The sequence below is a fragment of the Balaenoptera physalus genome (genome assembly GCF_965194825.1).
Source record: "Balaenoptera physalus genome assembly, chromosome: 18".
Taxonomy (NCBI): Eukaryota; Metazoa; Chordata; class Mammalia; order Artiodactyla; family Balaenopteridae; genus Balaenoptera; species Balaenoptera physalus.
Window position 1 is genome coordinate 78,227,062 of NC_138899.1, and position 25,521 is coordinate 78,252,582.

At 45.2% G+C, this 25,521-nt stretch overlaps 1 protein-coding gene and 1 long non-coding RNA gene across 4 annotated transcripts in view; one reads left to right on the forward strand and one right to left on the reverse strand.

Moving 5' to 3' along the window:
• LOC309647915 overlaps nucleotides 1–3,357 on the forward strand; it is a 256,908-nt gene extending 253,551 nt beyond the window's left edge. Inside the window, exon 2 of the long non-coding RNA XR_014256394.1 lies at nucleotides 2,385–3,357. This is a non-coding gene — a long non-coding RNA (uncharacterized lncRNA). The remainder of the gene's footprint in view (nucleotides 1–2,384) is intronic.
• The window catches only part of LOC309647806 (phospholipid-transporting ATPase IB), a 546,353-nt gene that overhangs the window by 400,957 nt on the left and 119,875 nt on the right, over nucleotides 1–25,521 (reverse strand). For all 3 annotated transcript variants that reach the window (XM_082435527.1, XM_082435526.1, XM_082435525.1), the window contains exons 3-12: nucleotides 18,332–18,431; nucleotides 17,765–17,863; nucleotides 16,801–16,846; nucleotides 15,720–15,760; nucleotides 11,220–11,293; nucleotides 9,269–9,338; nucleotides 8,514–8,641; nucleotides 7,225–7,336; nucleotides 1,127–1,292; nucleotides 22–149 (exon numbers count right to left, since the gene is read on the reverse strand). In XM_082435527.1, the coding sequence (XP_082291653.1) occupies nucleotides 22–149; nucleotides 1,127–1,292; nucleotides 7,225–7,336; nucleotides 8,514–8,641; nucleotides 9,269–9,338; nucleotides 11,220–11,293; nucleotides 15,720–15,760; nucleotides 16,801–16,846; nucleotides 17,765–17,863; nucleotides 18,332–18,431 (964 nt within the window). The remainder of the gene's footprint in view (nucleotides 1–21; nucleotides 150–1,126; nucleotides 1,293–7,224; nucleotides 7,337–8,513; nucleotides 8,642–9,268; nucleotides 9,339–11,219; nucleotides 11,294–15,719; nucleotides 15,761–16,800; nucleotides 16,847–17,764; nucleotides 17,864–18,331; nucleotides 18,432–25,521) is intronic.

Here is a 25,521-nt window from a genome sequence, read left to right on the forward strand (position 1 = left end):
CCAGCCAGGTGTGATACTCACCCAGTTTATGAAGAGGGCTTGTGTGTACTTCACAACCTCGAGGGTCACCAGCAGACTGATGGGAATCAGATTGTTGTACAAGATGATGAACGTCAACAAGTTATATCCAAAATTGTCTGAGCTCGTGTCTGTGGAAGAAAACCAGAATATCTGCATAGCTGAGTCTCTGTTCAGTTTCCTTGTACTTTATGATGTTTGAATTTTTCTGAAAGATGTTCCCAAAAAAGTTTACTGGCTTAAGTATACATTTAGAGATTCAAGTTAAAATAGTCACTGAGCACCTACTCTGTGGCATGAACTGTGGATACAGAGACTGTGATGCCACAATTCCTTCCAACAGAGAGCTGGCTTCCAAGAGGAGGCTGCGGGGTAGGGGAGTGAGCAGAAACAAGCATCCCCGCAATGTGACCGTGCAGCAGGGTACACGGACTAACAAGGCCTTCACAGGGCACTGAGGAAACCAAGGCACGAGGGTTCTGATGCGGAGGCCCAGTCACTGAAGGCCACCCAGAAGAACAGAGGCGTCAGCCAAGTCCTGGAGGATAGAGAGAGGGCAGCTAACTAAAAAGGATGCAGAAAAAAGGACTGGGGACTTCCCTGGTGGCGCAGGGGTTAAGAATCCACCTGCCAATGCAGGGGACGTGGGTTCGAGCCCTGGTCTGGGAAGATCCCACATGCCGTGGAGCAACTAAGCCCGTGAGCCACAACTACTGAGCCTGCGCTCTACAGCCCGCGAGCCACAACTACTGAAGCCCGCGCACTCAGAGCCCGTGCTCCGCAACAAGAGAAGCCACCGCAACGAGAAGCCCGCGCACCGCAACGAAGAGTAGCCCCCGCTCGCCGTAACTAGAGAAAGCCCGCACTCAGCAATGAAGACCCAATGCAGCCAAAAATAAAATAAATAAAATTTTTAAAAAATCATCTGAATATAAAATGATCCCCAAATGTGTCCACCTTCACTGCATCACGTGACTCATCTTTCAGTTCTTGAAGGGCGGGCATTGTCTACAACAGCCAAAGGGCAGAGAAGGAGGGCACGGCCCGCACACGTACATCACACTTGGAAGGATGGTCAGCTTCAACAAGGAGGCCGTCCGCCACTTACCCATCTTCTTGATGTACCAGTTCTTTCCTCCTTGAGATCCATTCCAGTACAGGGCTCCCACCGAGCTCACCAAGGCCATGACCAGAAGTATGCCAAAGAGCACCAGGATCTGCACATTAGTTACTTTCTCAACATTCGACCTCTTGAGAGGTGCTTTGGTGGAATTCTGCACGAGAGCATTTAAAGCCAGTAAGCGTCACAGAACAAACTTGGGGGCAAAGAGTAGGGAGAAAAGGAGGTAAGTTAACCAAATTCAACAAATAAAAAGTAAGACTATTTTTTTGTCAAATAACCAATGAGATTTAAAAGTGTACTATGCTCCTGAATCAACAGCTAGTTTTAAATAAAGAAGAACACAGAAGACACACTCTATCATTTTAAAAGGGCACATTTCAACTCTGCATGATTCAGTCTGTACTTCTTACAATTACATGTTAGCATAAAATTAGCTACTTTCACGATCTTAGAATACAGGTTCCAAATCATTTAAGCCCAGTTTAAAAGAAATCAGGCTGCTGCTAATTCAAGAGAAACAAAGATTCTACATCACAAAAATCTACAATCTTCAAAGTAATAACGTAGCTCTATAATTAACAAAGAGCTATTTTAAGCCCAGTAGGTCAAAATTTGAGAAAAGACGTACACAAACACACACACATCAATAATGCAAAATAGAACAATAGGTGTCAAAATAAACGGATGGACAAAGAGTTCATTTGGAAAACTGTGAACAAGAAACAAGCAAGAAGAGCCGGGAAAGCTCTGGTGGCCAGTAGAAATCTGAACGGGGTCCTAAACCACAAACAGAATGTGGGCAGGAAGCTACAACAAAAGTGGAAAGACAGCCCAGCCATCTGTAAACGCTCATGGCCTGCTTTCTCACTGCCGGTGGGGAAACCAGCCCAGCTAGAGAATAAGCCAGTGTTGGGAGTGAGTCCAGAAAGATTCATTAAAACCAGATTCAAGGACCGCTGCACATCAGGTTTGGAACTACATCCCCTCAGCAGTGGAAAAGTCAATAGAACCGTTTTCCCTGGACAGTTATTCACTTGAAGTCATTTTATTAAAAAAATTTCTGAAGGCAGTGGTGGTGGGCAGAATAACTCCCCTCCTCGATGACATCTAGGTGCTAATACCTGGACCAATGAATATACGGCAAAGGGGCTTTTCTGGTGTGATTAAATTAATGTCCTTGACTTGGGGAGATTAACTTGAATTATCCAAATGGGCCCGATTTAATCACATAGGTCTTTAAAAGCAGAAAAAGAAGAGATCCTTTCCCAGTTACGGTCAGAGGGAGACATGAGTACAGACAAAGGGCCAAAGAGATCCAGCACTGAGGCACTGAAGACAGAGGAGGGGTGGTCATAAACCAAGGAACTCGGGCAGCCTCTAGAAGGCTGGAAAAGGCAAGGAATGGAGTCTCCTCTAGAACCTCCTAGAATGTTCTAAAAAGGAAGGCTGCCTGGCTGACATCATGATGTGGGTGAGACCCAGAGCAGACTTCCGACCTACAGAACTGTAACCTAAGAGCTTCGTGTTGCCTTAAGCCACTACGTTTGTGTGATTTGTTGTGGCAGCGACAGGAAACTAACACATAACACGGCAGATGGTAACAACCCCTTCCTGGAGGAGGACAGACCCTGGACTAGATCAGAAGCCAGGAGTGGACGGGGGAGATGGCGGGAGCTTCAGGCCACAGTCTCCGTCCACAAGTCACGAGCCTTGTCCCTTTACAGGCAATACTGATACGCAACATCAGGCGATCTGAATACTTGCAGGGCGCTGACTGGCCGTGAAAAATGGTGCCTTGGGCCAGACCTGAGTTAGCACTCTCCCTTACTCTTCCCAACCCATCTGGTCCCTAACAGAGCTAGGATGAAAATGTCTCTGAATATAAGGATACAAATAAAGTCACAACATGAAAACAAAATCAAGATGAAAATGAGCGTGGGGGCTTCCCTGGTGGCGCAGTGGTTGGGAGTCCGCCTGCCGGTGCAGGGGACACGGGTTCGAGCCCTGGTCTGGGAAGATCCCACATGCCGCGGAGCGACTAGGCCCGTGAGCCACAATTACTGAGCCTGCGCGTCTGGAGCCTGTGCTCCGCAACAAGAGAGGCCGTGACGGTGAGAGGCCTGCGCACCATGATGAGGAGTGGCCCCCGTTCGCCGCAGCTGGAGAAAGCCCTAGCACAGAGACGAAGACCCAACACAGCCAAAAATAAATTTAAAAATAAATTATTTAAAAAAAAAAAAAAAGAAAGAAAATGAGCGGCAATTCTTTCCTACATTCCGTCGAGAAGCTCCTACCACAAGGCGGCTGAAACTTATCTGAATTCTATCCCCAAACCCAGGATTGCTGCGACCATGACCATGGCTTTCTGCGGGGGTGGGGAGTCGGGGACTTGCAATGGGGGCGATTTTGCAGCCCTGTAAGTATCTCAACAGCACGGCAGCATTTCCTTTGCATATACTCTTTTTCCCACTTCACTTTAAGTCGCTGAATTATCTGTCCTTTAAAGACTTTTAAAAATATTCCTCTAGAATCTAAATAGAAATCCATCAGTAAAGGACAACTTATCAATCAAATATCATCTCAAGGTCGATGGGGTCGACACACATCACCTTTGGCCTCACGGCAAGAGCCAGAAGACCAGTTTCAAGACTGCCTACCCCAATCTTTTAAAAGCTAATCTTATTTTTAATAAACATTCGTTGTAGGCACAAGCAGAAAAAAATTTGCAGTGAACGTTATTTCTATGACTCCATGAGTTTATTGACTTTTGACCTTTCCCCGGGGTTGAATCCTGGCCAGTTAATAGGATTAAGAAAAGTTATGTTTCGTCCAATACAAGAGCAACCACGCAACGCTTCAGGCTTCAGCCCATGCACTTAGGAAAGCCAAGCTCTAGCTACTCACTCCCAGCCGCTGAGCATTCCACCTTGCAGTGATGAGCTTATAATGGCAAATTCCTACTAGCATTATAAGTTCTTCTCCAAAATCCTTCGAAAATACTACTTTTGAGTAATGGAGCTCGAAATAGAAATAGACCAAAATGTCAGATTTTGAAAAAGCTTAAATCTGGCCTGAATTTACACATTTGATTCCCTTCTAAGAAAGCAGTCAGCAGAGTACTAGTTAAGACAAGGACTCGGGAGCCAGACTGCCCGGATTGGAATCCCAGCTCTCTCTCTTACTGGGTATGTAACTTTGCTAACTTACTGAGAGATGCGCCTCAGTGCACTCATCTAGAAAACGAAAACAAAAATAGTATCTTCCTCATAGGGCCCTTGTGAGGAATCCACGAGTTAATACATGAGAATTTCTTGGAGCAATGCATGGGGCACTGTTTGCTGGAATTACTGTGATAATCTCTCTTTCCCATTAAATCAACCAACAGAAACATCAGACATTGAAATATTTCTGCACGTAACTACACTTGACATGAAACGAGGGAACTTTGAAGTAGAAGAGTAGAAGGCATTGAGGTGAGAGTTTAAAAAACAAAAAGGTAGAAGAACCCTAAAGCAACCGTGTTTCCTCTCTGTGGTCAAGTAGCACAAGTAGAGACAATGTATGTTATTTCACCAACAGGATGGCTTCCAGCTATGTGCGTTATATTATATTCCTTTCAAAAGCTTGTTATTGTTACTTGTTGTTTTAGCCCTAAAGGCACAGCGAGTCTAGCACGGGTGTTTCTGGGGCTTTGGATTACTCTGTACTTGAGCAGTCAACTTGTAAGAAGCCATTCAAAGAGGTTTCTCACGTGTAGGTGCAAGGAAGGCACCCAGCACACTCACGGGATGCAAACGTCACGAGGTAACTTAGTGGACACCTTGCTCACTGAAGGGAGGATGGAATTATTGTTAAGCGTCACTTCGTTATCTCTTACACCTTAGCTGTATTACCAGCGTATGATCTAGGGAAACAGCGTCGTACCCTGAAAGAAAAAAAAAACCTCCAGGGTACAAGGAATCTTGGGCAGTGGTTACATTTGTAAAAGGCACACTCTGAAAACTAGTCTTGGGGCCCTGCCCGCATCTGAGCGAGCGCCTCGGGATCTGTCACTTCGTTGTAAAAACAGAAGTGATCTGTGGCCAGCGGGGCTCCCAGTGTCAGGCGGTAGCGGCGGGCGCTGGCCCGGGGGAGTCTGAGGTCACTCGCTAGGCGGCAGGGCGCTCAGCTCTTCAGCCAGACAAAGTCTTCGCACACAGCTGCTCAGAACCAAGACACTTTGCACACCCTAATCAGCGCGCGCACGTGCACACGCACACACAGACACACACACCCCCTAATCAGCGCGCGCACGTGCACACGCACACACAGACACACACACACCCTAATCAGCACGCACACACACACACACAGACACACACACACCCCGTCCTCTGTAACCATCCCACCGCACGTGGGGCCTCGCACTCCAGGACCAGGCGTGCCCTGGGCCCTCCCCTCCTTCCTGCTCCTGCCTCACCCCCCCAGGACACCCCTCCCCCCCAGGACACCCGTCCCCTGAGGTCCCCCAGCCGGGGCTGCTCCGCGCAGACGCACGTGCTTCAGAAGACAGCACTGCTGAACGGCTGCTCGGGAGCCGGTCATACTTCCGACACTTCCCGCCTCTAACGCCGGGTTAAAAAACCCCCCTGTAACATTCCTGCCGTCTGGCTACACGACCTTCTGCCTCTTCCCTCAGCGAGTCCACCGGCTGTCCCCTCCCCCCCACTCCCTAAAGACTTGAGCCACCGATTACAGCATCCCCGGCCCGGCCGCGTCCCATCGTCATCAAATGCCGTGGTCCCTCCATCCCTCACTCCTCAACATCGCACGCCTCCGACAGCTCCGCTTCAGCTTCCTGCCGCTGGGTCTCTCCGCTCCACAAACCCTCCGCCCCAGAAGATCAAAGCCAAGCCCCCTGCACACCGAGGCCTGTCATGCAGCAACGCCAACTATCTTCTTCAACTCCAGTGAGTCTCTCAGCCCTTCTCATCCAGCCCCCCGGCCGCCCCGTCTGCACTGCGTTACCCAGCTGGTGTGGACACTGGGCTCTGTCACTCCATCGGTTCTAATCAATGGTTAACGCTCTCCTCCTACACCACTTGAGGAGTGAACCAACACAACAGCCTTCCTTCTTCAACGTGACATCTGAAATGGGCTTCTTAGTATCTGGTCAACTGACACCTCCAAACCGGGGCTGGACGACCTTCCCTGTGGACCCCCAGCGCTCGGTAATGACACGCATCACACAATCATCTCTCCACTCTGTAATCCCCACCACTCCCAAGTCTGCCTGGCTCCCAGGGGCGAGACTGTGCCGTTCACTACTGTACCCACACAGCCTGGCACAAGATATGGTGCACGGTGGCCACGAAACACTTTTAAATCAAGAAATATTGCCAAATCTGTGCTTCAGAAGTTACACCAAAGGGCAGACAAGCTGAAAAACCAATCCTCGTTAACAGCAACCATTAGCAAGATAAGATGCCGAGTGATACCGAAGAAATGTAAGAAGTGACATGTAGGGACACTGGTTTATACAGAATTTCAAAGCTGTCTGGCAAAATATGTCATAAAAGAAACGTGGGCTATGAAGTCACAGATAATAATTTTTAAAAATTAACAGGGAGAAAGAACAAAATCATTTTAGTATTTTTTTCTCTTTGGTAAATGACATGAAGAATAAACATGAATTCAAAGATAACTGATTTTCAATTGCCTAGAATTCAGTTAAAGAAGACAGTTTCCTATAAAATCTTAATTAATGGGGTGAGGAGGAGAAGTAAAGAGAGAAATAAAGAGGTTAGAACAAATCCCCCCTTGCACTGGAAGATAAAATAGGTGAGGACCGACTGTCCCATTAAATCCAGTAAACAAAGACTGTTGATATTTCAGGCAAGGGGTAACAAATACTTGATACAGTAACAGAAATTCAGGAGAAACTACCTAGGAACCAAAATAAAAGAACCTCCGTTCCAAATTTAGGTTCACAGACAAAGCTTAAGCTTCCTAAATGCAACATCTGCATTTTCTACCCGCTACTCCATAAAAAACAGAAAAAACGACTAAAATCAGCATTGTTTTTCAGCATAGAAATGTTTTACCTGCATGAGTTTGGTGTCGTGTCCAGTATAAACAACTATGCCAAAGACCCACTGAGTATTTCTAAGCTGTGTACCTCTTAATAAGATCTGGTCAGGCCCAAGGGCAACAGGGCTAAAAATAAGAAACAACATTTATATTTAATGATACTTTGAAAAAATGAGCATGAATTTTCCCCTTAAACATAAACCCACAATAAATCAAATGTTTCCTTTAGTCAAATTTGGACTATTTCACGGGGACACAGGGGCCATAAAGGTTACCCCTGGCTTAATCTACCCAAAGTTTATCTCATCCATCCATCAACACAGAAAAAGGTGTTTTTTTTTCTCCTATAAAACGTTAAAAGGAAATTGTATCTCTTATAACTCTCTTATGAAACTCAATATCCAAAAAGGAAACTAAGATAACCATAAGTTTATTCATTCGGGAAAGCCAGTTTATAGACTCTAAGAAAAAAAAAACACAAAGCTACAATATCAAATTTGTCAAAGCTAACTTAATGATTAAATAAAAGTCTGAGTGATAATTTAGAAGTTTAAAATGGAAGGCTACGAAACAGCCCTGTATGCTACATGAAACCAAGAAGGGTGCCACACTTAGACTTATCAGAGTTATCGTGGGTTGATTCCCGTGATCGGGTCCTTCCCTTTGGGTCTGTTCAAAATATAAAGGTGGGGAGCAGTGGGAAGAAGCCTGCAGATTAAAGACGAGCAGAAGAGAGAAACTGCGCCCCAGTGTAACGACAAAAAATGACTCAAATGATAAATGCCAGGAGGACAGAGACGACAGAAGAGAGACAACAGGGCAGTGAACGTTCTGAAGGAAGGGTAACTGGTCCTTTCATTCAACTTGCTAAAAACACAGACTACTTAGAAGAAAGCAAAGGGAAAAAAGATGTTTCTCTAATAACTGTCAGCTCTTATACACTTCAGACAGCTCTCTTCTGCTTTTCTGGACAATTTTACGCAGCCAAAACCAACTACTCTCCTCCCTGGCGAGTAGTACACACAGTAAGACCAGGCCAGTTCTGTGAACCTCATTTCAGACCCTCGGGATATTTTCTTGCCAAAAATCAGGTCTTTCCTTAAATTTAAGGGAAGGTTTAAATGGATTAACATGGTGTTTCAAGAAAAGCTCAGTCTCCCATATCTAAGCTAAACATGAAGAAATCTGTTTTAAAATATTATGAAACCAGAAAACAAACTGATATTTGCCAAAGCTCCTGTAATTCTTAGCCACATTAAAAATAAATTAAAATAAAATCCACTAAGACAAGAGGAAGCGATACCTTTTCCCATCCAAGTTCAAGTTTCCGGTGAAATCGTAGAGGTGGCGATTGGGCCCTTCACACTCTATGCTCCCAGACAACTTCATCAGCACCTCCCTCACCTGCATGTCAGCCGTGTGACTCACACCCTGAAACGTGCAACCCAAAGAGGAAACTGAACACAATCTTCCAGGTTTACGAATGACACTCGGCATCTCTACTGTTAATCAAAAGGAAATAATGAATCAACTAAAACGGAATAGTTGGGTGGGGTCCTCAAGCTACCAGCCCTTCAGGATGGACTTCACAGGCAGCTTCGGCCACAGCAACCTAATACAAAAGGTTTGGAAGAATTCAATATACAATAACAATTTTAAGTTTAAATTAATAACTCATTTTGACACAAATTTTCTGCTGCACCAAGTTGCATTTGATGATTCTGTCCACATGTCTTTCTTTTCTTAGGTATTTGACTTAGACATTTTTTTCTCTTTAAAGAAGAGTTACAGGGTGCTAGATATCACACTCTGTTAAAGGGGTACTTTATTCTGTGTTTATGGCCACGTTAGGGTACAGCTAATGGAATGTGCTTTCTGTAAAGGGTTTGCGTATGTTGATTACGACTTTAGCATGGACGTGTCAGCACAGTGGTAGAGTCCTGACTTCGTGCTTCATTGAATTCTTTCCTCCAGGAAAAGCACCGACTGGTACGTGAGGGAGGCACCGTTGCCATCTGGGCCCCATAACAATGCAAGTCATAAAAGGTGACTTTTTACCTGACGTATTTTAAGGTTCGTCTCCCCATCGAGATTGGCTGTTTCAACATAACACATTGCCTGAGGTTCACTAAGGAGAGAAAAAAAAAGTCTAGTAAGGTCCCCTTCCACCAATTCACAGCTCAGAAAGCCTCAACCATGGAAACTCTGCTGACCGGCCCTTCAAAGTGGTGTCATAACTGACCGCCACGGGAATAGTGACTGATGAGACAGACAGGACAGACAGACAGGTGTGTGGAGGGCACAGCGCCAAGACAAAGCTGTCTCTCCAATGATCTACCCGTACAAGCCCCACAAAACGGCCGCCCGACTCCAAGTGGACAGAAATAACAGAGGATGAATGGGAAGGGGACAGGCCTGTGATGGGAAACAAGAGGTCCCAGCTAAGACCGCCCAGTGGGCTCAGGTGACCCTGAAAGTCAGAGGCTGGCCTGCCCTTGACCAAAACAGCCGCCCAGGCCAGGCCAGGCCAGCACACACACCTTCTGAAGGAGATTACGGCCAGAGGAACTGAGAAATCAAGGCATAGGCTTGGCAGGGTTTTTCTTCCTTGCAGTTTTTACTATGTCAACAGGCAACTTTTTAATCAAAACACCTGATTTTAAGGACATAAAACTCAAAGAATAGATAGAGTATAGCATCTGCTATGCTTAAACATAAGAATGGCAGATACTATACTCCTGCTTTGGATGTTCAGGTCCAAGGAGCATAGTTAGGGTTTAACAGATTCTATGACCACCAGCCACTTACAATCTCCTGGCACTACCCTTCCTGGCCGTGTGGCCTCAACGAGTTGAACGATCTCTCTGTAGCCTTTGTTTCTTCATGTACCAAGTAAGGCTGTCAAGGGCTGTTGGGAAGATTAAATGGGGTAATGTGCTCAACGGGCCAGTTGGGACAAACACCAAGGAACCTGGAAAATGTGATGTCAGCTCAGGCAATCCTTATTCAAAAGCTGGCTTTCTGAGCGTCACACCCAAAACTCATAACCCAAACTATCTCAAGTGATCAACGTTTTACTGTTTCGGAGAGTTTCTCTGTTACTAATCAATAGGGACAAACATGAATCCTGCCCCATGTATATGGGGCCCTTCCCCCTCTGCAGGCCTGGGGTCCTTTTATTAAACCTTTTATCTCAAGCAGAAAATTTGCGCTAAGCCTTAAAATCTGACAAAATAAGTGATTCAATCCCATAAAAGAGAGTCTGTCTGCACTCAAATCAAACACATGTGGTGTGAGATCTGACGCCCAGCAGCACGTCAGCACAGGGAGGTTTAGTCTTGACATCATCTAATTTAATCTTGCGCTCAAACAGAAGTTTATTCTTATCCTGATTTTGGCTTTCCTTCTTTGATATATACTTTTACGTATCATCCAAGGAAAAGTCAAGGGCTGTGTTGTCTATCGTTTACACCACTTGGTGATGAAACCTCCGTAGCACAAAATTACCTAAAAAACATGGCAATGGTGCTTAGACAGAAAGGGGGCAAAATATGGGCCATCTACAAGTCACGTGCACACTGAGAAATGCCTGTGGGTCTCTGAACCACTATAAGGGGAGGCACTGGATTCTGCGGAGAAGGCTGCTGGCGGGACCCATCAGAGCCGCTCCTGAAGTTTCAGACACGCTGTGACCTCGATGCTACCAAACAAATCACTCCACTGCTCTGGAATGTATCCCTACAAACGAGGAATAGCCCAGAACAGCCATGAGATGAAAGTGAATCGATAAATATAAAAAGACTTCAGAAAAAAAGTACAAAGAAATGAATGGGAGAAAGAAAACTCAGGGTTAAGGCAAAAAAATGCAAAGGAGTAAAGGAAGAAAAGGCGGAGGAGAGGGTGGTGACCCAGAGGGTGCAGGGAAGGTAGCTGGAGGCTTCCGCAGGCACCAGGTAACACTCCATTGTTCTCAACACCGATTTCAAAACCATGCCACGAGCCACCTGACCTGGAGGACAGCAGGACCACATCTGCGGGAAGACACTGCCCGTTGACGACCTTCACGATGTCTCCCACGGCTACCTAGAACACAGGAACAAGGACCCAGAAACATGAGAGACAGGAAAGCGCAAGTGGTGATAAAAGTGGTTAAACATCGGGAGAAAAAAATTACTGTATAAGTGTGCCGTGAAGTTTAAGGCAGAGAAGCTCAAATTCTTTTCCTCGACAAGAATAAAAGGAACATTTCAATACAGACAAATGGTAATACTGCCTTTTTGCAATGATGTTGAACGAAGAAGAAAAAAAAGGAGCAGGAGAAAAAAGATGAGTCAAAACAACCATCAGGTTTCACTTTCTCACAGTTATTCACTGGCTTACAGACACATGCATATCTATCCCCACAGCTGTGGGCAGCAGGGTAAGCGGTTAAGTGCACAGCTCGAGAGCCTGCCTGGACGCCTGGGTCAAATCTCCCGTGGGACCCCTTCCTAGTGCACGTAAACCTTGAGCAACTCATGCAAACTCTGGTGCCTCACTTTTCCCATCTATCCAATGAGGTCATCAGCACATATTTTATGGGGTTATTGTGGGGATCAACTGAGTTAACACAAATTTCTTCTGTTTTACATCTGGGGAAACTGAGATTCAAAGTGAAATACTGGGTCATGGTCACAAAACCAGTGAGTGTTAGAACCAGGACTCAAAACCAAGCCATCGGGCTGGAAGCCCAGTGGTCTGATTAAAAGGTAATACTAAATTCATGCAGAAACAGTGCATCTCAAAGTTCCCCTGGAAATACTCCACATGAAACAGATTCGTGTGGCCTCAAGAAATTGCCAGAAAAAAATCACAGAAGACCCCAAGCCAAGGAAACAGGTGCTTATCTGCAGGACACAAGCCCACGGCCGAGGGTCCACAGGGCCTTTAAATAACCTCACAGACACACCCGGCTGGAGAGAACATGTGCTTTCAAGCCAGGCAGGCCCAGGCTCAGATCCGAACTTCACAGACACACATGAACTCACAGAGCCTGGCAGGCTCTCCACCTCCTTGAACTCCAGTGTCCTCACTTATAAAATGGGAAATGCCTCCACTGACCTTGCAGCGTTGATGCAATGAGTAAGGAGGGATATGCCAGCACCAGGCATGAAGCAGGCACAGCTAAGTGTTAGCCTTGAGTGTAACCGAATGGGCACCATGAGTGTGAGAGTGAGGATGGTGGAGTTCTCTGACAGCACAAGCAAGGCTGTTCCTGGTGCATAATTTCAAAACTCAAAGTCTAACTGAGCAGGACCCTATGGGGCCTTCCTAGGACAAACATCTCCCCCCATCCTCTGCTTTAGCTCCTGGCTGAAGTACCTGGATAACAGCATGTGATGCACACTTCCTGGGTCATTTTACAGATGTTAAAACCCCCACCAAATGGAAGAAATTAACTACTTGATGACCATGAGCACATAGCTTCCAGACCTGCTGGCGCCTAAGGACGATAATGTTAAACCTGTGACACCACCCTGTTACTACCATCAACCAATCACAGAACTGTGCACAAGCTGATCACCTACCCTGGGATGCCCCTCCCTCACCTGGCCTTTAAAGATGCTTTGCTGAAACCCTTTGGGGAGTTCGGGAGTTTTGAGCACTAGCCACCTGGACTCCTTGCTTGGCACCCGCAATAAAGACTGCACTTCCCAGCACCACTTATTGAAGAGGCTGTCTTTTCTCCATTGTATGTTCTTGCCTCCTTTGTCGTAAATAAGGTGCCGTAAATTAGATGTCATAAATATGTGTGTGGGTTTATCTCTGGGCATTCTATCCTGTACCATTGATCTATATTTCTGTTTTTGTGCCAGTACCATACTGTCTTGATTACTGTAGCTTTGTGGTGTAGTTTGAAGTTGGGGAGCCTGATTCCTCCAACTCCATTTTTCTTTCTCAAGATTGCTTTGGCTCTTCAGGGTCTTTTGTGTTTCTATACGAATTGTAAAATGTTTTGTTCTAATTCTGTGAAGAATGCCAATGGAATATTACTCAGCCATAAAAAGGAATGAAAATGAGTTATTTGTAGTGAGGTGGATGGACCTAGAGTCTGTCATACAGAGTGAAGTAAGTCAGAAAGAGAAAAACGAATACCGTATGCTTACACACATATATGGAATCTAAAAAAAAAAAAAAAGGTACTGATAAACCTCGTGGCAGGGCAGGAATAAAGATGTAGACATAGAGAATGGACTTGAGGACACGGGTTGGGAGGAGGAAGCTGGGGCGAAGTGAGAGTAGCATCGATATATATACACTACCGAATGTAAAATAGATAGCTAGTGGGAAGCAGCAGCATAGCACAGGGAGATCAGCTCGGTGCTTTGCAATGACCTAGAGGGGTGGGATAGGGAGGATGGGAGGGAGATGCAAGAGGGAGGGGATATGGGGATGTATGTATATGTATAGCTGATTCACTTTGTTATAAAGCAGAAACTAGCACACCATTGTGAAGCAATTATACTCCAATAAAGATCTATTAAAAAATAATAATAAAATAAAGCACATGTGTATACCTATTCAGAAATTTTTTTAAAAAAAGACTGCACTTCCCTTCACCACGACCCCGTGTTAGTAGATTGGCTTTACTGCAGGCGGGCGAGCAGACTTCAGTTTGGTTCAGTAACAAAAGGGCACTATGCTTGCTGTTTTCTATCCTAACCCACGTTACTCATCTCTTTGAAATCAAGAATTGTAAAAAAAAAACAAACAAACAAACAAACAAAAACAAAAAAAATCTGCATCTTACAATCCAGAAAAACGGCCTGGCAGGTGACTGTTTAATATTTTATCAGGACAAAGGAATGTTGCTAAAAGTCATCCTATCAGTGCTTTGATCTGCTTATCAAAGTGTGTGGGTAAGTCTAAGGAATCCGGCTCAACATCAGGAAGGGTGGTAAAAATTAAATTTCAGAGCCTCTGTACATTTGAAGTTCGTATCCAACTTAAAGGCAAAAGAAAGGCAGGGGCCATGCTTAATTCTTATCTGCATCCCCAACGCCTAACACTGCCTCTGGCACATACTAAGAGCTCCATTTAAATAAACAAAATCCATTTTTAATTGAAATAAAAATGCATGTGGCAAAACATAACAGGTATTTGGTCGGTGGGTTGGTTTTTTTCCTCTCCAAATGTGTGTAGGAAACAGTAATGAGCTTTAGGGATCTGAATCCATCCACTCCTAGATCCAGAATTCTGAGATCATGACTCCATTGTCTGCTGTTTCAAGTAGTGTCAACAGCTCAAATTCAAATTATTCTCCACTCCTGCCAGCATGAGTGACTTTCTGGGGAGCAGAGTGGCAACAGGAACATCAGGGAGAGAGGCCATTCCTAAGTGCCGTGGGAGTTCTCAAATTCCCATAGCACACTAAGAGCATTGCTACCCTCTGTGAAGGCAAGAATCTCCAACCACTTGACCAAGAACCACCACACTTCCCAATGAGAGTGAGGTCAATTAATATTTACAACACAGGACTTCTGGATGGCTACCCAGGTTAAGGTGTTATCACAAAACACTACACCAAGGGGCTTAATGGATCTCCTGTAACAAAGTAAAAAGAAAATGACAGCCAGAATGAAGGCTGCAGCTACCACATCACGGGCATCCTGCAGACTCCCAAGGTCACAGAGGCATTTTAAACATAGAGGCATTTTACAACATTTTATTAAATGTTTAGCAAGAGACACTATTATATGTTACTCTTCTAAAATGTAGTTTTCTTCTGAAATCATGTTAATCAGCTTTGAATCTTGGCGTCATGACAGTCACCCTCCAAAAACATCTTGTGACCATTAAGTTCCAGCCACAACAGAGACTCACTGAAAAGGCTAATTTTAGTAGCTAGAAAACACCCAGATGGCACAGGATATTTCTTCTCAATCTTCCATTTATCACTAGTAACAATCAAATCACCACGCCGTTCTCAAACCCCACCGACCCCATACTCCAGCGAGGCAAACACTCCTTGCTCTTGGTAAGCTAAAAGCAGCAATTTTCAGCCTCAGAACCCACCCAGGATGGTTCCCAGCCCCCAGGCTACCACTTCTTATATTTAGGGCTAATCACAAACCCAAACGCTTTCCACCAAAAATGTCAGAAGTGAGAATTTCAAGTTAAAAAAAAAAAAAAATCTTTAAAAGATTGCATTGAGATAAAGAGAACAACAGAAGACCAGGGGAAAATGTTTCTTTACTTGGATTCAGGAACTAGAAAATGATTTGAAATTTCAGAAATATCCATCAGGGGCAATGAATTTCCCAGCTCTGAACTGACACAGGGAACGGCTTCTAGAAGATGCAGCAACAGAGGAAACATGCACCCGTTCTAGGAAAGCCCACTGCACCACTTATATGACATGGACATGGCTTGTGTCCTAACACAAACTTTATACCAAAATCAACACTAGCAATGAATTACAGGTCTCCAAACCAGTACTTCCTGGCATATCTTTAAAATTAGTTATTACCTCTTTCCACATAATGGTATGCCACATACCATTCCTTAACACTGAAAAAGAAAAACAAAATAAGTATCGGTTAATACTGATGATAATCAACATAAAAGCAGCTTTCCAAAATCCAAAAGGCTCCTTTTAAAATTCCACTGATTAATTCCAACATACCATACCCTTAGACATAAACGTGTAACATAATCACTCCCCAAAACGGAGCCCCAACTATGTACTTATGTACCATATATAGAGGAATGCATGCACATAAATATTCATGTTTGCAAATAAGTTACATCTATTCATATTTAGCCCATATGAAGAAAATAATCACCTTGCATTTACAAGATTCACCAAAACACACACTCTCACATAAACACACCGCCCCCCACCCCTGCATTAACACAGAGCTACCGTTCTAGAAATGCAACAATAAGTAGATAGAGGTAGGGGGCAATTATAAACCAAGGCTATGAATGCTTTGACTTTTATGGACATAAAATATGTCTAGCTCCTGAAAATTAAAACCTTTTCTAAAACTCTAAAATACACAAATCCTGTTCAGATCTTCATTACCAGGACTCACCTTTTGTTGGACTTGTCATTTTGCTATTTTTAAAGTATTTTATAGATCTCCCCCAATTATTTATTTATTTATTTATTTTTGGCTGCGTTGGGTCTTCGTTGCTGCGCGCGGGCTTTCTCTAGTTGCGGCGAGCGGGGGCTCCTCTTCGTTGCGGTGCGCGGGCTTCTCATTGCAGTGGCTTCTCTTGTTGCGGAGCATGGGCTCTAGGTGCGCGGACTTCAGTAGTTGTGGCACGTGGGCTCAGTAGTTGTGGCTCGCGGGCTCTAGAGCGCAGGCTCAGTAGTTGTGGCGCATGGGCTTAGTTGCTCGCGGCATGTGGGATCTTCCCGGACCAGGGCTCAAACCTGTGTCCCCTGCATTGGCAGGCGGGTTCTTAAGCACTGCACCACCAGGAAAGTCCCAGATTTCCCTCAATTTATCTCAATACCATTAAATACTTATTTAAAATTCCTTAACTGCAAGTCTTGTTCTTAAGTTTTCTAGTGGAAAAAATGAGTCAGCCTGGGGTCTTACCTATCGTTTTCTTTTTGTTAACTGCATTGTCTGCCTTATGTCGCTTCTGTTACAGAAAGAAAAAAAGGTGTTAGTTTCAAAAGTTCCAGATGAATAACTGAAACAGCAAACAATAAGATCCAGCAAAAACAAGACAAGGAAATCAACTGGCAGCTACACTAATGTCCTAAACTTCAGTTCAATTGTCGTGATCCAGCGTCACTCGCTAAATTCAGAGACTAACACCGTAAATGTAGATGCAGTTTAAATGCTTATATTTTGGTTACAGCAAGGAAAAAACACTTTGAAGTATAAAACTTTCTACTCCTTGATTGTTTTAGATGGAACTAAAAGAATTATTCTGTAAGATAAACTAACAACAAACAACTGAACTCATTTTATTGATAAAGAACTTTGGGGGCAAAGTACCTTTGCTTTGATTTGTACTGCATTTATTCATTTACCTATTCCCAGAAAAATGTGCATGCATGTATGAAAGAGGGAGACAGACAGAAAGGAAGGGGAGAAGCAAGAGCCTGAAAAGAGGACAGAGAGAAAACAGGAAAGAGCATGAATATGGCTGTAGCCAATGAATTTGGAGATGCACTGAAGCAAGTATAAGGCGGGAGGAGATTCTTGTAAAGTAACCTCAATGCTGCTACACTGCTACACTAGACAGCAATTCAGTCCTCCATTTGCTACCCAGACTAGCACGCTCTCAAGAAGGATGTAAGGAACATCAGCAATAAAAATCAAAGCGGGTCCATAAACCTAACATCAGGAAATACAGATTGAACTACTTCCGTTTCACTGTAGAGTTCAGACACTGTGTGTACACATTCTGTCCCCAAAAATACCATCATGAAACCTGAGAGCCTAGTTAGCCTATAGACCAATTTTTCTGTCTTAAAAAATCCAAAGCAGCAAATAAGTTGTAAGTTACAGTCAATAAATGTTTTTTTTTAATCTGAAAGCAAAAACTTACAAAATCTTCTACAATCTCTTTGATGCCTGCGATTGTTAAAATAATGATCAATGGCACCAGGGTGGTATATCTTCCTGTTGGAGAAACATCTGGAATTTGCTGTAAGATAAAGAGACCAAAAGCGAGAAGTTGGCAAATTAAAACCCTCTCCAAGAAAAAGAAAATATGGCACACACCCGTCACTCCTCTGCAGTTCTGTTGCATTCATTTCTGTTACAAAGTGATTACCTTATTTTAAGAACTAGCTAAGTCTGTTACATATTTTTAAAATTCTACCCAACGTCGTTTTGTGTTTGGATCAGAAAAAAGGGTTAGAAGTAGGATCCCACAGTCTTGTTTCAGTGCCTCTTTTCGTAACTGCAATTATCCTTAAGCAAAGAAGGATACACCTAAAAAAGTCTCCCTTTATGCAAAGATCCCATTTGTTCAAGCAAACAGTAATTGGATGAAGGGGGCACACTTCATTCAAGTCTGATGACCCTTTCTCGGTTAAGTGACCTTTTAGCAAGATCTTATTTTGCATACAATTAAGGTTATGAATTTTAAGTAACTTTTAAAAAATGTCACCTGTAATAAGGCAATGAAGAGGAAGAAGGCATTGGCAGCTCTCCTGATCTGCTCGTACAAGAATCGAGGTAGAAACGTCAACACGCTGTACTTGGCCGTACTGTGAGGACAAAGGAAAACGCTGCTATCAGTTATGGATGTAAATTCTAAAAAACAGGAAAACAAAGTTTCCAAAATTACACATGTGATTGTAAAAACAAAATATTTCAAAACTCAGGACAAGAACATTGCTGTGCTGGCCCTCACCTACAAAGCTTCGTCTTGTAAAAAGACACCTTTCCTAAGAAAATCTTCGAATGTGACCTTTGTTTTCAAACTTTGATACATACGTGTTCATTTAGTGTCACACGGTGTAACCAGGGAAATGTACCCACCTTCTAGGAGCCTTGTGCTATGAACACACTAAGCATATAAACGATGTTTGTAAAGATAAAGATACGTATCAAAGATCACAAAACAGAAAGAGGCACATGTTCCCAAAGCAGTAATATATGAACACAGAGAGAGGTGAAGCATCTACCTAGTAACTCACACAAATCAAGGTAGAATTGTTACCCCAGGATTGGTGATGCACTACAATTCTTATCACAAAGCCGCTGATTCAACGTAGAACGTCAACTCTATCAAGCGTGCCCTGGTAACGGGCGTGTGATTGACAGTTCCATGTGTCCCTCTGGATACGCAACACAGACATTTTATGCTCAACCACACCTGAATGAACCCCCCTTCCACACATCCTTCATTCAGCCACCTTCACTCACACTCCACTTCCACGTGAGACATCCTCTCCTCCCACACCGCGTCTCCAGGGCTAAACGCTCCTTCCCATCTTGCCCTCCCATGAAGTTTGGTCCAATTCGCAAAGGCTCTTCTTCCTCCAAGTCACAGGGTGGTGTTTACACCTCCATAATATAGTCTCTGCTTTGCTCTGTATTATATTTATGTACCCCCAGAATAGATTCTGGGAACAGAACGAATGTTTACTTTGTTAAAAAAAGAAATAAAAGACCCAAAATGGAGTCACTTGTGCTCAGCCCACATCATCAAACCGAGACTCAATGCCTGACCTAACTGCAGCTTCAGCCTGTTCCAGGAATCTAATCTTAACCAGTCAGTCTGGAATCACCCGGTCAGCACTAGGGAGGTTATCGGCCTGATACACCCCAAAGGAATGTGACTTTGCCCCAAACAATTGACTCTTTGCTAGTAACTTCCTTGTCCCACTGCTTTTTGCCTGTCAAAGTCTTCCACTTTGTACAACTCCTCAGAGCTACTTTATCTGCTCGATGGGATGCTGCCCGACTCATGAATCACTGAGTAAAGCCAATAAGATCTCTAAACTTTACTCAGCTGAATTTTTTTTAATTTATTTATTTTTATTTATTTATTTATTTATTTATTTTTTATGGCTGTGTTGGGTCTTCGTTTCTGTGCGAGGGCTTTCTCTAGTTGCGGCAAGCGGGGGCCACTCTTAATCGCGGTGCGCGGGCCTCTCACTATCGCGGCCTCTCTTGTTGCGGAGCACAGGCTCCAGACGTGCAGGCTCAGTAGTTGTGACACACGGGCTCAGCTGCTCCACGGCATGTGGGATCTTCCCAGACCAGGGCTCGAACCCGTGTCCCCTGCATTGGCAGGCGGATTCTCAACCACTGCGCCGCCAGGGAAGCCCTGAATTTTTTTTTTTTTTTAAACAACTTCAACTTCGTATGTTCCTAGCACATAGCAGATAATCAACGAACAGTGAAATAATGGAAAGGCATAAACTGGGGACCTGAGGGATAAAACGAACCACACCTCCTTTAGCTGCTCAAAGGCTCATCCATAAAGGTACCTGCCAAGTCTTAGCTCACCTGCTGAAGCCACCTCTTACCTGAAGTACAGTCTTGAGAGATTTTCTGGGTTTAAGATACACATTAATTAGAAGCACCAAATAGAAGAGCCAAGAGCTCAGAAGACAGAGCCCCTGAGGCACATGTACTTCTATAAGGCCTGACGGTGACCAAACCTGGAATGACAGAATGAAATGCCAAAACTGACAACTCGGGCCTCCCTGGCGGCGCAGTGGTTAAGAATCCGCCTGCCAGTGCAGGGGACACGGGTTCGAGCCCTGGCCCAGGAAGATCCCACATGCCGCGGAGCAACTAAGCCCGTGCGCCATAACTACTGAGCCTGCGTGCCACAACTACTGAAGCCCACGTGCCTAGAGCCCGTGCTCCGCAACAATAGAAGCCACAGCAACGCGCCCCCCGCTTGCCGCAACTAGAGAAAACCCGCGCACAGCAACGAAGAACCAAAGCAGCCAAAAATAAATAAATAAAATAAATAAATTTATTTTAAAAAAACCTGACAACTCAAAACACACAGCAGCCTGAGGCCATATGATGGGGGAGTGGGGAAGGAATGGGATGGGATGGGATAGCTTCATGTACCATTTGTGGCCACTGCTGCAGGGAAGATCTGGTATCACAGCCTGGCGTTTTGCAATACACAATGATTAAGAGTCATCCTTAAGACAGAATTATTTCTAGCCGTCTTCTGAAGGCGCTGTGATACTGTGATTTATCACAAGAAACATATATTTGGTGTTCTATTTGGTTACTGGCACAGAGCTCCTAAAACCCTTCGGATCTCTGTTGTGTTGAGAGCAATAAAGGTATCTTTTGTTATGTCAATGAGGTGACTCACGGAAAGCCCCTAGGTAACCTAAGGATGGGGGCTGGATGCCAGGGGAACCAACCACATGATTGGAGGGTTGAAACTTTCAGTCCCACCCCCTCCTAAGAGAAAAGGAGGGGCTGGAGATTTCAATCACCACCAGCCAATGATTCTATCAATCACGTGTTTGTAATGAAGACTCCATAAAAAACCAAAAGGACAGGTTTGGAGAACTGAAGACCCAAGGGAAGATCTGATGTTGCCATTTAAGTCTATAGACCATCTGCTGGCAGAATTCCTTCTTCCTCAGGGAGGTCAGTCTTTGTTCATTAAGGCCTTCACCTGATGGATGAGGCCCACCCACATTATGGTGGGCAATGTGCTTTACTCAAAGCCCACCAATTTATTGATAAATGTTAATCTCATCCAAAAGGCACCTTAAGAGAAACACCTAGAGTAATGTTTGACCAAATATCCAGGCGCCCTGGCCCAGCCAAATTGACACATAAGATTAACCATTGCATGCATATCCCGATTCAGTGGGTCTGGAATGGGTCTGAGATTCTGCATTTGTAATGAGTTCCCAGGTGAGACCAATGCTGCTGGTCTGAGGACCACACTTTGAGTGGCAGCTACCCCTGAGGAGGTAGACGTGTTCAAGTCACCCGTTTGAGTTCAATCCAGCTGAACAGTATAAAATGTAACTGGATGGGAGGCATTTACCATCACTTCCCAGGGGAAAGAAAATTTATAGGATGAAAGGGGTGAATGAAGAGCTTCCCAGCAGAAGAGTTTGTTCACCAGCTGAATTCGCTGCCCCAGAAGATTCCCCCTCAAACTGCATGTGTCAGCCTCCTTGATGGCCTGGCCAGGCATTGGCTGAAAGCAAATCTCAGGCATTTAGTGAGTCTGCAGGGCCTGGGGCACGGGGAGAAATGACCAGGAGAAAACAGAACTGTTTCCCGTGGTTCACCCAGCTTCCCTCTAAATATCTGTTAGATCAGTGTTTCCCGAAATCGGGTGACATGAAGAATGACCAGGGGCTTGTCAAAAATCCATTCATCCATCCATCCCTCCACACGTATTTACTGAGCCGTATCTACGTACCAGGCACTGTGCCCGGAACTGCAGGGAATCAAAGGGTCACAAATGCATTATCTCAAGGGAATTACAGTCTAGAGACAAAATGACACTTTAAAACCAAATAAAATATGTGGCAGGATAGACAGTGAAGAATACCGTGGAGGAAAACAGACCAGGGATGGAGGACACAGAAGGGGACACTGGGGGGTGAGGGAGGGGCGGGAGCAGGGGAAGAAGTTATTTTCAACGGTGATCAAGGAATGTGTCACTTAGAAGGTGACCTGTGAGCAAAGGCCTAAGGGAGGTGACGAAGCAGGAAGCAGCCACGTGGATGCACAGAGAAGAGCTCTGCAGAGAGAGGGAACAGCACGCACGAAAACGCTGAGCGGGAGGGCAGCCGCCGTCCCTCCTGCTGGAGGCGCAGGGAGGGGACCGGGGGCGGAGCGATGGGGTGACTCAGGCCCTGCAGCTCATGCCCACACTGGCCTTTCTGTCTTCAGGAGACAGGAAGCCTCTGCAGGATTCCGAGGATAAGACAAGGTCTGACGACAATACCAACCTGCAAACCTCTCTCCGGGGGACCTGACCCAGCAGGGAAGGAACCTGGCTACGTGTGTGGTGGACACGTTCCTCGTGGAAACTCCTAGGATCTGGCGAGTATGGGAAACAAGCATCAGAAAATAGGGCCTGGAGACACGTGAGTCAGGGGCTCCCTGCCTGTCACAACAAAAGCTCTTCCAGGATCTGACCTCCGGAGGGCAGCCCCGAAACCAAGCCCGGGATGACGTCTGAGTGCAATTTTCCAGCTGGGAGAAAAGATCCACGTTGATGGCTGTTCCCCAAAGGCAAATCTAACAATGCAATAGCTGCTCAGAGAGTAACTTCTCTGGATCACAAGCCCCCGGAAACCCAGGAACCAAACTAGCTTAACACTCACCTTCCGGATGTGAACAGTAACCCACACTGGGGTGTTTGTTTTCCTTCTCTGGCCTCACAGGGGCAGATACATTTCTCGTACGTGCCCAAGGTAGCCTAAGCATTCAGTGTTTACTGGAAGACTGCGGGGCCCCTTTAAACCCCTTCACAGAAGCTACTCTGTGAGCTGACCAGTGGCTCCACGACCCTGTTCTGGGAACCATCCCTCTCCCAGCTCCCTGCAGGAGACCTTCCACCTTTCTGCGCTCACATGTTCACTCAGCAAGGAGTTCCGGATTATTGAAGGTAGAAAACTACGGCCTAAGACGGCCATTCGTGTCTTCATAAACAGCTGAATTCATTTATCCCTTAAGAGTACATTACACACTAACCCCTAAGAAAGACCAAGAGCCAGGAGACCAGTATATACAAAGCCCCCAGGGGACCCCCTGCCACTCCCGTTGACAACGGGCCTCACCGCACACCTGGGACTCGCCCAGGAGGACGTCCTGGTCCTCTCCCCTGCCGTGGACTCCTGATGCATCATCAGTCACCCCTCCCAAATTATCTTCTGGAAATCTTGAACGCAAAAATCCCTGCTGATCACCACGGCCTGTCCATGTCAAGATAGGACCACCTCCCTAGAAAGTTCTACTTCATTTTACTGAACTACTGAAATTTCACCAGTTACAAAGAACAGATTAATAAGCTCATTTCCAAACATGGACATGTTTATTTTCAACACTTTTCCAGTTTCTTTGTCTACAACTGGAAAAGATGTGCTAGATACTGCCTGGCCTCATAACCTGTTCCCAGAATGCAGTCACTGGACCCGGACCAGTACTGATAGTGCTGTAATTACTTGTAGCGCTTTATTATAGATCGTGCGGGCTGAAAAATCAGCCTATTCTTTGCAATACACATCCAATGAGAAAAATGGGTTGAGCCCTAATCAATCAGCTTATAAATATACCTTTGAACGTAAGTTCATAAATTAGACACCCCTATAATTCCCATTAAACAGCATGAGAGTCCTGTTCCTATCACATTTCTAATTTGGTTTTTTTACTCAATACATTATTCAGTGAATAGCTTTGGACACAAGGCAATTTATTTCACATAGAAACGTGGGCTGAAAAGAAGATAACCGAGAGAAGAAAACATTTTGAGCACGGAGCTTGCTGCCAGGCAAATCTTCCAGTGAAGAAAACTCTTAGGCAAGCAGTTCCGAAAGCCAGACATTAGATATGCCTATGGCTAACATCTTTAAACATGGCACCGTGGAAGAGTAGGTTTGATTCGTTTGCTTTATGAGAAAACTTGTGAATTTTATGCTATAAAATCAGAAGAAAAGGAGTTCTGAGACTCTGACTCAATTTTACATGGCAAATCTCAAAGGATCCCTTTCCATGAGGTTTCCCATCTTCAGTACAAAGAAACAGTAAATACCTCTTATGAAACTATCTGGCCTAAAGGCAGACAAGTACAGAAGGAGTCACACAGTTCAGGCCCAATCCCACCACTGCCACAAAAGAAAAGCACTACGGCTCAGTCTACTGAATTACAACACCCTTGGCCCTTCACTGAGAATTCAATATATTCTCTCCAAACCCAGAGAAACAAGCCCTATCAAAAGGGAAGGATTGGGGCTTCCCTGGTGGCGCAGTGGTTGAGAATCTGCCTGCCAATGCAGGGGACACGGGTTCAAGCCCTGGTCTGGGAGGATCCCACATGCCGCGGAGCAGCTGGGCCCGTGAGCCACAATTACTGAGCCTGCGCTCTAGAGCCCGTGAGCCACAACTACTGAGCCTGCGCGTCTGGAGCCTGTGCTCCGCAACAAGAGAGGCCGCGATAGTGAGAGGCCCGCGCACCACGATGAAGAGTGGCCCCCGCTTGCCGCAACTAGAGAAAGCCCTCGCACAGAAACGAAGACCCAACACAGCCAAAAATATAAATAAATAAATAATTTTTTTTTTTTATTTTAAAGGGAAGGATTAAGGCTGCCCTAGAAGTCAAAGAAGGTGTGACATGACTCTGAAAGTAAGTTATGGAAGCAGAAGCGCTCAAATCCATCCTGCAGGTCTCTGCCCTCAGTCACAGAGGCAGTGTCGCTGCTGGTCGCAAAGGGAGGTCACCGTGACCGTCCAACAGGTCACTCCCAAGCAGGCAGCGCCCAGGAGCTCCAACCATGGGTGACATCTACATGGGAGACCAGCAGAGGTGGAGTCAGGGCGCAGGGCTCACTGGTGTGGCACACACACAAACCTCACTCAGGGCTGGATGTAAAGCAAGTCTGTCTCTCCTTCATCATTTTATTCTTGCCTATTTCTCACAGGACTGCCAACCTTCATCCAAATGTTTAATTTTAATTACAAATTTCCTGTTGGGTTCTGTGCACTTTCCTGCGTGCCGGATAAGCTAAGGATGCAGCTGCAGTTCCCAGAAGTGAGTACACCCATGGAGGCGCCTGTCGCAAATTTGACACAGAGACGTGAGGGCTCTAAGTCGTTATGTATGGGATTCGACAGCAGTAAAGG